Raw genomic sequence first — 13,376 nt, 5'->3', positions numbered from 1 at the left:
CCATTTTTTTATAACGCAGAAAGAACCATTAAAATATATCAGTTACTCAGTGAAGCTGATGGAAGCGAGGACCGACAACTCCTATAAATTATCTTAATGAATCACATTGCAAAATAAATAAGATTTAGGTGGCAACGAATTTAAAAAAATAGCACATTTTATCTACTTGCTATAAAGACACTCTGTTCTCAGTTTTCTATCCAAAATCAAGACATTCGGGAAGTTAACTATTTATTTACACAGCAGGGCAGGCCGAGGGAACCTTGTGTTAAAACAATCTGTTCCCCATTTTCTGCCGAATTCTGGAGGCATTGTGTGGAGAGTGGTTAGTTATTTATTTTCATTTACTCTCTGTGGTAACAAGACAAAGTTGAGTTCCACCACTCAACATGCAATGTATTGAAAATTAGACAAAAAGTAATCCCTTACTTTCCGTATCATTTTCAATACACTACCACTCAACACAGTATCTTATCACTGGGTTCCCTCTGTCTACCCTACTCTATGCAGCATACAGCATAAACTACAATATGTAAATAGACTTGATATATACATATATGTATATAATGAATATGAATATCCTTTATGACATAAAAGTATTATAATTATTTAATTACATCTACTGAAACATACTCGTTCATTATGTATGTATGTTTCATACAAATCAGAATTTGCATACATAATTGGGTGTCAAACTAAATGTTCCAGTTCATGAGACCATTATGGCGCCGTGGACCAGTGTCTGTAAATGCGATTGGTCGTGAGTTGATTTCCACTTTATATAATCATTTTAATTATGTAATGTGAAAACGGCGTTAAATACTGCAATTTAAGAAGCAATATCTCGAATTCGGATGTAAAATGGAGGGCGGAATCTTGCGGTAAAAAACATTTTTTTTCCCCCTAGCCTACATCATCCCATTGTTGGGCAAAGGCCTCTCTCCACTTCTTCCATTACGGTCTATTTAGCGCTATTGAGCACTAGTCAGGCCTATAATGGTCCAGCTCGTCCCGCTATCTCCGTTTTGGTCTGCCAATTCTCCTTTTAGATCTTGGAATCCATCTGGTAGATGATTTCCAAGATGATAATGATGATGGTAAAAAACATAAAACTGATAAAAATTCTAAATATGCCGTTGAGTTCCGCTACTCAATGGAGTGTCTTAACACTAGGTTCTCTATACTTTACCTACAGATACAGTGTAAAGCAAAGGCAGTAAAAGAACATGAATCTTAGAAGAAAAATTATATAAAAAGAATTTTTTTTTAAAGAAGTAGTATAGAAATTCACGGACGGCAACTAATGGAAAATAAAATGTAATCTTTTTCATGATCTTAAGTGTCAAAAGGGTCCTATTAGTTAAAGTAGATCTTATATCTATAACAAGCTAATATCGTTTGACCAACAGATGCTAAAGATCTATACATTTGATAAATGCTGACAAAGTTGCTAAGTGCTTTCTTTTAATTTTCTTTTGGATGAGCTATATAGACTATAATGTAGGATATGAAAGATAGATAGTAGGTTCAAAGGCCTCGCAGGCTAGACTAAGGAGAGAACATCCTGTCAGACCCTCCATTCTTTACTTTCCGCCTAATTTTTTGAGCCACCGCATGTTTAATGGCGGAATCCAACAAATTTCTATTACTTTTGTTACGATTCTTTTGTTATGATACCAGAGTACGAAAATGAAAAATGTTCATTCCTCGAGGAGAAATCGAACCCATATAACCCCAAATCTTTGCGCCTTCACTAAAGTATCATATTTTTCAAAATTTTTAAACAGCCTAATAGATCACTAATTAGTGTGGTGCTATATTTCACCACTCAACACAAACACGTTTTGAATTCGGGCGGAAGGCGGCAAATGGAGTGCTCTAACACTCTCTTCCTATCCTACTAAATGCGGGATACAGCGTGAACCTATCGTTATTTAATTTAAATTGGTTAACATTTACCTAACTGTCGTTAAAAAGTAGACCGGTTAAAATATTTCCCTCGTGTTTTGGAGACCTATGAAACATTTGATTCTAGTTTAGAACTAACATAAACGAAAGTTGGTACAGACAGCTTGAAGTTTGTATAATTTTGATAACTCGTTTAATTACAAGGATTTGAGACTACAGCGGTGCAGGGCACAGTATCTGATTGTAAAAGTTGTTTTGGGTTCGATTTCCATTCAGGAAAAAAAAGTTTTCGTCGGAGCATGGAGAGGGGTGTAGGTGTCTGGTGTCTCAATATAGAGTTTTATCTCCTTATCCACCTATATGCAATACAAAGAGGTATTTTTGTTTTAATTTATTATTTTTTTTTAATTCAAATATTATTTTTAATAGAAAAATAGTAAACAGTTTACTACAGCATAAAAATCCTACACAATTCTGGGATATCTCCAAGGTATAATATAATCTCCTTAAGGAGTTTTATCTATACTGTAACTTGTTTTGATAAAAAAATATCTTCACTATAAATATTTATGAGTGGTCGTAACCCTAGTTCGATCTTTTGCTTGAAATACTATAAACCACTCTTTATAGTGCTATTCCAGAAAGATTTTTAAAGGAAAAAAGAAATTCGGAGGTTCTAAAAGAACATATACAAAGACTTAATATGTTCATTTTCCCGCTCTCACAGATGAAGGGCGGGTTTAAGTTCCACCACTCAACATTAGGTTTCCTATGCTTACCATGCTATTTAGAAAAAATCATGAAATTGCTATTTTTATACAATTAATAACTATAAGATATTATGATTACTTCTATGCGCTGCTGGCAAATGATTGTCAGTCCACTGGTTCGATTCCCACTCGGGTAAATGAATTATTTTAATTTCCTTGCTCTGATAAAAAAAGAAAAAGGGCAGCGTTTACGCCAGTCAACGTGCAATTTGTTGGAAATTGGGCAGAAGGTTTAGAACCGAAAGTTTTAACATTAATTAACCTCGGCCCACGCTTTCAATAAAAAAAAACAGACAAAACGCGACATTAAATTCCACCATTCAACACAAAATGTCTCAAATTAGGCAAAAATTGGAAATTGAAATAAAAGACCTAGAATTGCCAAAAACTTGAAAGCTCACCATTGCGGGTAGTTCATAAAAAAGATAATACCTTTCACCTCTGAACGAAACTTTTAATATAACTTAACACATTAAGCTGTGACAAAGTGGCTGTCAGGACGTAATAAAGTATTTTGTAAGATATAGCGTGTATAAATAAAATGATCTCTGTTTCGTTATAAATAAAATTGAATTTTGTAAAGCAATTTCTCTATTGATTTCAAACCTGAATTTCTTGGGACGACAATACGATTATGAAATTAAACATATAAAATGTTTTATATGAATATTATTTGAGTAGTAAAAAAATATATATTTAAGCTTACGAGATGGTAGTGGTTTCAATTGTGTGATATTTTAATATTTTCTATATAATATATATGTATATACCAATTATGAACCTTCATATTACAGCTCCATAGCTTCCTTGTTAATAATCGATTTCAGAAATTAACACGGACAAACAAAAAGGCAGACAGTTAAAAATTTTAAAATTGTTTATTTGTATTTTGATATGTTGTCAATAGATATATTATCTTAAAAAAGGTTTTTTTTTTTCAATTCATCAAATTTCAGTTATATGAATGAATATAATTTCTACCCCTAAATTAAATTTGAACTGACAACCAATTCAAAGTCGGTTACTCAACCAAGTCTACTCTACAGTAGTTACAATTTAAAAAGAAAATATATGCCAAAGGTAAATTACACACGCTACAACTATAGCACTTACAGTGTAATAACTAACGTGCCTTTATGGCATACGTCATTCCCTAATAGTCTTTTATTATGGGCCATTCCATTGATTATGGTGAACAGAACGTGGATATGGCTTTACTGAAAATGTATGTCACGTCACGGTGGCACAGGGTCTGAGTATAACGTGACGGTTGTAGGTTCGATCCCAAGTCGGGGAAATAAATTATATTTTCTATTCGTAGCGTTAGCGCTAACAAGACTCGGGCCACTCAAGCGACTAGCGTGAAACTGCTAGCACCTCTGTTGCGGCTTCGATTCCCCTTTAGGGGGGGTGGCTGGGGGCGCGTAGTTTCAAAGAATTAAGCTGAACCTTAGCTCAATTTTCAAGTTAATTTTGTAAGTATAAATTATTTAAAACAAAAATTCTGAAAAACATACATAATATTTCAACTACCTTCCTACTACCGAATACATAATCATTAATCATCTAATGGTTTACCAAGTAACTCTATTCATTCGTATTTACTACCACCTTGTTTATTTATACACCAGCGATCGTTAGAGACGAATCGGTCAAGTGGAACTTCAGTTCAAAAGCTAAATATGCATGAAAGAAGATGAACATAAACTACGTATGTATAGCTGATATGTATGAGAGCGCAATTTAACAACGTCTGTTTGTTTGTGGGTTCAAGTCTCATTTGGGGGAATGATTATATTTACGTTGAGTGAATAAATGACGACAGAATAGTTAAAATATTTATGAAACAAAAGTAAGAGGTAGGTGATGATCTCAATTTACCTTCAATAACGTATTTAAAATATGAAGACCTACGAAGGGCACTTATGAGGAAGTTGATTACAATGGACGAGACGAAACAGGCGTCCAGACACCGTAGTTTGGCATTATGTGCTCTCTAGCTACTACACTCTAGTTTCTCACATATTGCAAAATATTTTTGAATGTCACAAAAATTTATAATATTTTTTAACCCTTCTGAAGGTCCCGTGCCCATTTTATATTCCAGAAGTTTCCACTTCAATGACAATACCCGCATTAAAACATTGAGCTCTAAAGTTTTTGTTTGAAAGTACGAGTATATACTTTAGAGAAATCACAGCTTAAATGGACTTGAAATTCAAAGGTTTAAAGAAATATTAGATTCAATATTGTAACACGTTCTTATTAGGTTGACTTGGAACTTTATAACTATGTAGTAAAATCTTAGAAACTGAATTTAACCCATTTGTATTATAATGAAATAAAAAATAAATCAGCTTTACGCTGTATCCCGCACACAGCAAGGTAGGCAGAGGGAACCTAGTGTTAAGAAACTCCGTTCCCCACTTTCTACCCAATTCTGGAAACATTGCGTGTTAAGCGGCAGAACATAAATATTTAATAAAATAAATAATTTTTAAAATATGTAAATATAAAGCATGGACGTTTCCCTAACTTTAATACAAACCTACCTCTACAATCGGAGTATATCTTATCAAAACAATAAAATCAATAGAATTGATACAATCTGTATCCAATGTGACCCAATTTTGATATACATCGAGTACCTATAGCATTGAGTTTCTTGGCGAATGTTCCAAGTTCAGGGTCAGATTGCGATCTTTATGGAGTCGATAGCCGTGATTTAGTGGAAATCTGTAGTACCATAGATTACTATACTGTAATATATCTTATTAGCTTCAAGCTGTACACCGGTTGGTAGAGATAACGTAGTGTTAAGACACTGCGTTTCTCTCCTCTCAATACGCCCCTGCGTTACAACTAAAGCAATATTATTAGACTTTCTTCAAAAAATTATATCAAATCCGTAATACTTTTTAAGCTTTCAATCATTTTCTACTTCATTTCAGGACCTTTCATAATAAATCGCGCATTTGGAGCGAACGATGCGTATAATTTTATTTTTCGAGTCCATCAATCTTGTGATTTTAAGCCTTTATGGAATTATTTGTTATACTTAGAGTGGAAAAATACGACGGTTTTGGGTTTGCTTCCCGATCGAGGTATAAGAATAATTACTTATATTCAATGAATATTATGAATATAATTCATTCTCGTGTTCCGGTAAAAGAACACACAACGTGTCCAGAATACTGGGGAATAGAAGTGTCTTAATAAGTAACACTAGGTTCCCAGGTTCCCTCTGCCTATCCTGCTATATGCGTGATACAGTGTGAAGCTAAAACAAATTATTTTAATATAATAATAGATTATAGATAATGGATATTTATTAAACTTTATTATTTCTCCTATATATACATTTATAGTTTGAGGACATTATATTTTATAGCAGTTCGTAAAGTTTTCGCAGTTCAAGTTTTATACGATTCTTCTCAGGTCTGGGGCATTAACTTTAGTGAACTGGTGGTAAATTATGTGATGTTCAAAATATGCTTGTAACGTTTAATTTTGTCTAAAATTATTATTATAAAATTATATAAATTAAAACAACTAACAGTTATGTACGCCACACACCATTCTAATTGTCCGAAGTACTTCTGCCCATAGGAACAGTATATATAGCCTTTATAGCTTGTGCGATATAGCGTCTATGATTCAAAATGGATTCAAAAATATTTTTTCAATTTTAGTTTAACCAAGCAAAAGTTTTCCACTTCATAATATTAGAGTTTTCATAGATTATATTTAACTTAAATAAAGACTCGTAAACCTAGAAATGTTAAAAGTTTTGAATAATAAATCTTTATATACAAATATAGTGTAAGTATATAAAAAAATATTTTATAATGATATTTTATAATATAGATATTATTATATTTTTTTACTAAATGAAATAATAAACCAGAATAAATGAAAGAAAGAAAATAAATTACCAGAATGGAAGAAGTGGAGAGAGGCCTTTGCCCAACAATGGGATGGTGCAAGCTAGGGGAAAAAAAATAAATAACATACATATTTCTATATCATATATAAAAGGATTTAAAGATATGCATATATACCGTTCAAAATCATAGCGCATCTCCGCGAAGTTCACGGCCAGATCTGGCTGAACTTTATCTAATTCTTGTACTATATTTTGACTGACATTACTTACCTTTTCAAACTCATTCTGTTCAGTCAGTCAGTCCTATATTCCTTATCACAATTTACTCGACACTTGTCACAGAAACCATCTTTGAACACACAAACACTGCCCAAGAATATATGAGAACAACATTTACCCACCAGGTTTGTATAAAGACTGGAGTATTGCCGATTTTGGCGTTTCATATCAAAACTTTTGGCCCAGCAAAAATGAATTCTACCAACTAGTCTTAAAACTCAATTTGCTGTATCAACTCTGTAGCTGAAAGAACCCTTAATTTACGAAAAGCTAAATTCAACTTTATTGCTTTATACTAAAGTATAGTTTACTAAAGCGTGTTGTTATAAAGATGTTATTCTATTAAGGTTAGCAAATTCGCTCCCCGATTGCCTTGTTTAGCAAATGCGTAACTTTTGACCGATCTATGTATAGGACTTTCAGTTAATTTTGAAAGTTCTTTTTAGTATAGTAAAGTAACTATTTGCACTTGAAAAAGCACAGTTATATTTAAAGTCACAGACAGACACTGCAAGTTTCTTTATATAAAATTCTGGCTGAACTTTAAATTATTGTTTTTTTGCCTAGAAAATATAACACCTATACAAAAAACAGCACCAGGATTTTTTCTCATAAAAAATTAATATTTGATATTTTTATTTCCTCGCTTTATTAAGGAGGGAAAAGGCGGTATTGAATTCCGCCACTCGACACGTAATGCCTCCAGAGTGTTTTAACACTAGGTTTCCGAGTTCCTTCTACCTACCATGCTACGTATGAGATAAACGCTTGAATCTAAAAAAAAATAAAAAGAAAATCTTAACAAGGGGTATTCATAGAGAGTTGGTATATTTTCCAACCACTAGTTGGAACCACCAGTTCCTGAGATTAGCGCATTCAACTATGCAAACTCTTAGTCATTCTCATCTCATAGTTATGTCCATTTGACCACGCAAGTAAAACCGTAATTAAAAACTAGTATACTATAAGAGATTTACGTGCAATCCCATTTTCAATGCCAGCGGGATTATTCTGTGGTTTTCTTTATCATACGACCAGACTGTGGATTTTACTTTGCACGAAAACTGTTTATTATATTTGAAATACTACATTTATATTTAAATACCTATTATGAATTTTGTATGTGTTAACCGTAGCAAGATAAGGAAAGCTCCTTTAAACACTCACTCCGTTCCCATTAAGACACTTCCATTCCCCACTTTCGCTCCAATTTAGGGGGCGTTGCGTATTGAGTGTCGGATCTCCACGCCACGCCTTACCTCGATACCAGAGCGAGGAAATGAAAATATTAAATATTTAATTTCTTCGAGTGGGAATCGAACCCACAACCCGTCGCGATTACAGTCGCACACATATGTCCGTCTGTCACGACTGGCCTCTACTCACATATTATACTATATATAAACATAAGTTCTTAATAAAACTAGCTTTAACTTAGAAGCTAAAGAAACCAGACGCTTGAAAGTGCTTAGGTCTAGGGTCTCTCCAGCTCTACCATAGAAAGCATATAATTAGTACCGAATGATACTTGACAGTTTGAACTTTAACTAAAAAATTTAATTTTTATATAGAAATGGTAGCGGATTCTAATCCCAACAAAATAATAATTTAAGATGTATTATTTTGTCCAGTGAAACAATATGTTTAATGTTTATATATATCGCATATAATAGGAAAGGCAGAGGGACCTAGTGTTAAAACACTCCGTTGCCTTTCCGCTCAATTTTCGAGACACTGCCTTGTAAGTGATTGAATATGCCATGAAGACCTTAAAAAAAAGTTTAAGTATAAACTTAAGTATTAATACAAAAAGTCTATTCCATTTAAGACACTTTCGTTCCCCAATATCCGCCGAATTCTGGAGGCATTGCATATTGAGTGGTGGAACTTAACGCCGCGTTTTACCTCGTTACTAGAGCGATAGAAGGAAAATATTAAATAAATAATTTTCCCAAATGGGAATCGATCCCAAAACCGTTGCGTTTACAGTTCTTTTGTCATCATCAGACCACGACAACCTCAAGACTTGAATAATTTCAGAAATAACAAATTTCTAAATATAATTAAAGTGAAGCAAATACAGTATTTTTAATATATATGTGTATATAGCCTTTCTCTTATGAGAGTACAAGTGCCTCCTAACAATGTCACGTACCATTCTAAAAGGTTAAGAAACGTGTACAACTAGACTGTCGAATTTTATGTAATTTTAGTTGGTGAAATAAAATGGTTGTTATTTTAGTAGAAAGTAGAGAGAACTCATAAAATAATATTATATATGTGTAGTGTTGATAGTTAATAATAAGAAGTGTAATCTGCTAAGTTTAAATTTTTAAAGTTTTAATTTGCGGCGTTGAGTTCTGCCTCTCAACACACAATGCCTCCAGAATTCGGCAGAAAATGGGGAACGGAGTGTCTTAACACTAGGTTACCTCTGCCTACCCTGCCTCTGCCTGCCTATTCTCCTTAAATAAAAGCTTTTTCTAAATAAGATTTTTTGCTTTTAATATATTTTATCATTATTAAGTAAAAAAGAGGCTTTTGGGTTTTTGGGTCCGATTCTTAAGCCATGAGTCTTGAGTCGACTAAATTTTCAAGCATCAATTACAAAACAATTTAAAATTCAAGTCCCTAACTTGAAACTTCTGGTTTATGATCTAGCTTATTTCGTGGTTAGTTGAGGCTACAAGCAAAATATACTAAGTTTTAGAAGTTTTGTAAATTTATAGAATAAAATAGGAATACTCCTGGGTGTTACTCTATTTTTCTATTTTCTTAATTTTTTTCTGCAAATCACGTCTTTATTTGTAAAGCATTATTACACATATAGTAGAGTAATTAATGGGACCCTAGTTCAAAAACACTCCGTTCATCACCTACCGTCGTGTCACATAAGTTTCGCCGCATTACGCATTGAGTAGCGTAACTCAACGCCATAAAAATATTTGGGAATCGAACTCATAATCATTATATCTACAGTTGCGTCACGTCGTTGTATAGGAACCAAAGCCACAATTATAAGAATTTTGGGTGGGATTAGAAATGTAGATTCTAACAAAAGGGAAAATTAATCCATTTCCTTGCTCTAGTAACAAGACAATGCGCTGCGTTAATTTCCGCCACTTGGCAGTGCCGATAACTGGCGAGAGTGTCTTAATAATTGCTAAGCTTGCTTGCCTGCCTTAATGCTATATCCGGGATACGCTTGTAACTCAAAATAAAAAAAAAACAGAGAAAATAGAAAACAAAATGATACAGCACTAATCTCTCTCAGTTCACCCAATCGTAAGCGTAAAAGTAAAAAAAATCGATTAACAATAAATCTTTCTATCAAATCTTTATACTGTGTAGATAACAAAAGTTGTATAAAACGTTGTTTGTGGAATCCATTCGGAGTCTCAGGAACAACACTTTTACGATGTAATAAAGTACTTGGAAATTCTCGACATATAGGGATCTTCTCGTGTTATTACTATACTATAATTCTAGATATTATTATCATTATTTCAGTAGGACTTAAGTTATAGTTTTAAATTCATTTAATGCTCTTGTATAAATAAGCATGAAGATTGTTATTGGCATAAATCTTTTTTGCTTATATTATTTTTAAATATTTTTTTTATTATTACGCATTTATGATATTATTGGAATACGTATTTGTCTCATTTTTGCATCGAAAAGCGTTCGATAAATAGTTGTTAGTGTTTCAGACAAGCTATGGCAACTCCTTCTTGTTTTCTATATCTATCCTATCCCTATTCTATCCTTATATTTTATATACAATAGAAATACGAAAATACGGAACCAATTCCATTATTACAAGTCGACATTGGCACTATTTTTACAATTCTGTTTGTTTGCGAATACCTCGTGTTATTTTCTAGTTGACAATTTATATGTTTTCCACTAGGAAAGATATTATCTTATGTTAAATATATTTATATACTGCTATTCCGCCAAGTTCTTAAGGCATTACATGATGAGTGGCAGAACTCAACGTTGCGCTTCGTCTCGTTAGCAGAACGACGAAATAAATATATTAAATATTACATTCCCCAAAGTGGATATCGAACTCGCAACCGTCTTATTTACCGTCAAACGTTTCTTCTCTTAAACTGCTGCTCCTACATAACGTTACATTTTGTCTTACCAGAGTGGAACAATCGAAAACAAAATCCCACGAGCAGAAATCGAACTGAGCGCCGTCGCATTTATAATTATACACCGTTTTACTTTGCCAAGATATCCAAAAAGATAAAATATATTAGAACTTCTGCCCCAAATTCTTAAACATCTATAAAAACAAGCCCTACTGCTACTGCTGTCTTTTGTTTGCCTTAATTATTCCTTGAGTCCTCGGGGAGATATTCTGAAGATCTACATCAAGGATAAAGCGAGTTTGTGAATAGGCACAACATTTTATTTCCACATTTACTTTGTATGCTTAAATTTATAAGTTACTGTTTTTGTTTTGTTTAGGTCAATTATTTTATTGGAAAAGATAAAAATATTTAAACAATTTTAAAGTATAGGTAGAGGGGACCTATTGGTAAGACACTCCGTTCCCATTAGGACACTTCTGTACTCCACTTAAATCCTTTAGAATATTTTTTTCTTAAACTACCGAAAATTCATTTTAGTTTCACTTTATATAGTAAGAAAACCTATCAAAAGTTTATATACTCGTAAGTCATTGACTCGCAAGTGTCAAGGGCTAATAAAGTGTACAAACGATTGATGGACCGTTGTTTCCTTTCCCTTTACTTTATTGACTTGAAAAAGATTTATTTATGTAGGTTATCTTGTATTCAAGACTTTATTGTACTAAAGGCTTTGTTACTACTAAATATGTCTAAGGTTACCAGGCAAAGTAATTAAAGCTATTTTAAAGTCAGTTTAGAAAAATGAGAGAAGAATGGAAAGATAAAATAAATTACTGATCTTAAGATATATTCATTGGACTTAGCAATTACCTGAAATCAAAACAATGCATCCCTAGCCACGCACCTTAACGCCGTGCTTCGTCTTATTAAAGCGGAAATATTAACCCGAGTATAATTCGAACTCACAACCATCGCGTTCACAATCTGACGCCTGTCCTACTGCGTCATGAAGGCCTTTATCTATTCATGGCGATGATATCTGATGTAAAGTTTTGAAATTAAACCTAAGGTTAGAACAAGCGTGGGTTAATCGAAAGATTCTCTACAGATAAAACAAAGTTAGTAAACAAGGCTTAGTTAATACGCTCTACCATCTATTAGCATTGTGTGAATTGCATTTTTTTTATAATTTCATGCTGTATCCCTTAAATATATGTATATGCATGCACAGCATGGGGAACTCACCGTTCTAGGTTCCATTTTTAGTCTATGGAAATATTTTATCTTCGTTTTCCTCGCTATGGTAACCAGACAAAAAACGGTGTTGAGTTCCACTACTCATCTCTCAAATGTCTCGAAAGTTAAACGGAAAGTAGAGATCGCAGTGTCTTAGAAGTAGGTTTACTGCCTAACCTGCTTTATGTCTATGTGTATGGGAGATGCTATAAATAAACATACCTGATAGCACAGCTAGTACCGTCTTCGTCGTCTTCCCTCTTTCTCCTTTTTCTTCGTATGTATAAATAAGCAGCCACGGCGAACAACGCCGCGGCAGCTCCAAGGCTTAGCAGAGATATTAACACCACATCACGAGTCTTCATTTTGATCTGAAAATAATATTAAAATCATTAGTTTCTAAAATCGGAGAATTACTTAACAATATCTAGTTCTTAACCGACTTGGAAAAAGAGATTATCAGTTCACACAATATTGAAATTGGATTGAAGCACGTGAGGTTATTTAAAAACAAGTGGACGATAGTAGATGAGTGTGTGACCAAAAGAAGTGTGCGGAGAGTTGCACTTGCATTTGAGGCTCTATTCTCTCGGGCTATCACGCTAGATATAAAGCGTGAAACTAAAAAAATGGCAAAGTTTAACCTGGAAAGTAATATTTCATCCATATAAAACAGAATAGCAAATATTAGCCACACTTCTACTATAGATAAAATATATGGAGAAAATTTATGAACATTTCTATAGAATTTCTTTCTACAAGGATTTCCTGTAAGTTTCAACTATAAATTCTAGGAAACGTGCAATGAACGAACTAGGAATGCAATAACGCATTGCCTTTATAGTAGTAGTGCCATACCAAATTCAACGGTATTTCGTATTTATATAGAGGAATATTAATTAGACACAGCGCGAAGTTAAGTTCCACCAGAAATGTTCATCCAGAAATGTCTTTATAATTGGGCCGTGGGTGTAGAACGGAGAGCCTTAACACTATTTCCTTCTGCCTAATAAATTTAACTCTTTTTTAATATTTTTTTTCTTATATTCAAAGAAGCAGGGAGAACTTAGTGACAAGACACTGTTCTCCATTTTTTATTATGCAGTTCGAAACATTATATGATTTTATTTTTTTTAGCTTTACGCTGTAGTCCACACATAGTTTGGTAGGCACCTAGTTAGGAAACTCCGTTCC

The 13,376-nt window shown here is 33.3% G+C and overlaps 1 protein-coding gene across 3 annotated transcripts in view; it reads right to left on the bottom strand.

The window, feature by feature from the left end:
* Syt7 (Synaptotagmin 7) overlaps window positions 1-13,376 on the bottom strand; it is a 265,710-nt gene that overhangs the window by 183,514 nt on the left and 68,820 nt on the right. For 2 of the 3 annotated variants that reach the window (XM_085205172.1, XM_085205173.1), the window contains exon 2: window positions 12,405-12,553. In XM_085205172.1, the coding sequence (XP_085061298.1) occupies window positions 12,405-12,547 (143 nt within the window). In that variant the 5' untranslated portion in view covers window positions 12,548-12,553. Of the gene's footprint in view, window positions 1-6,834; window positions 6,968-12,404; window positions 12,554-13,376 lie in introns of those variants that run through there. The other variant, XM_085205175.1, reaches the window with a different exon arrangement.

Source organism: Heliconius melpomene, chromosome 20, assembly GCF_056956725.1.
Source record: "Heliconius melpomene rosina isolate 202511_hmr_F chromosome 20, ASM5695672v1, whole genome shotgun sequence".
Classification (NCBI taxonomy): Eukaryota; Metazoa; Arthropoda; class Insecta; order Lepidoptera; family Nymphalidae; genus Heliconius; species Heliconius melpomene.
The sequence above is the reverse complement of the archived record's forward strand: the minus strand, read 5'-3'. Positions and strand labels throughout refer to the sequence as shown.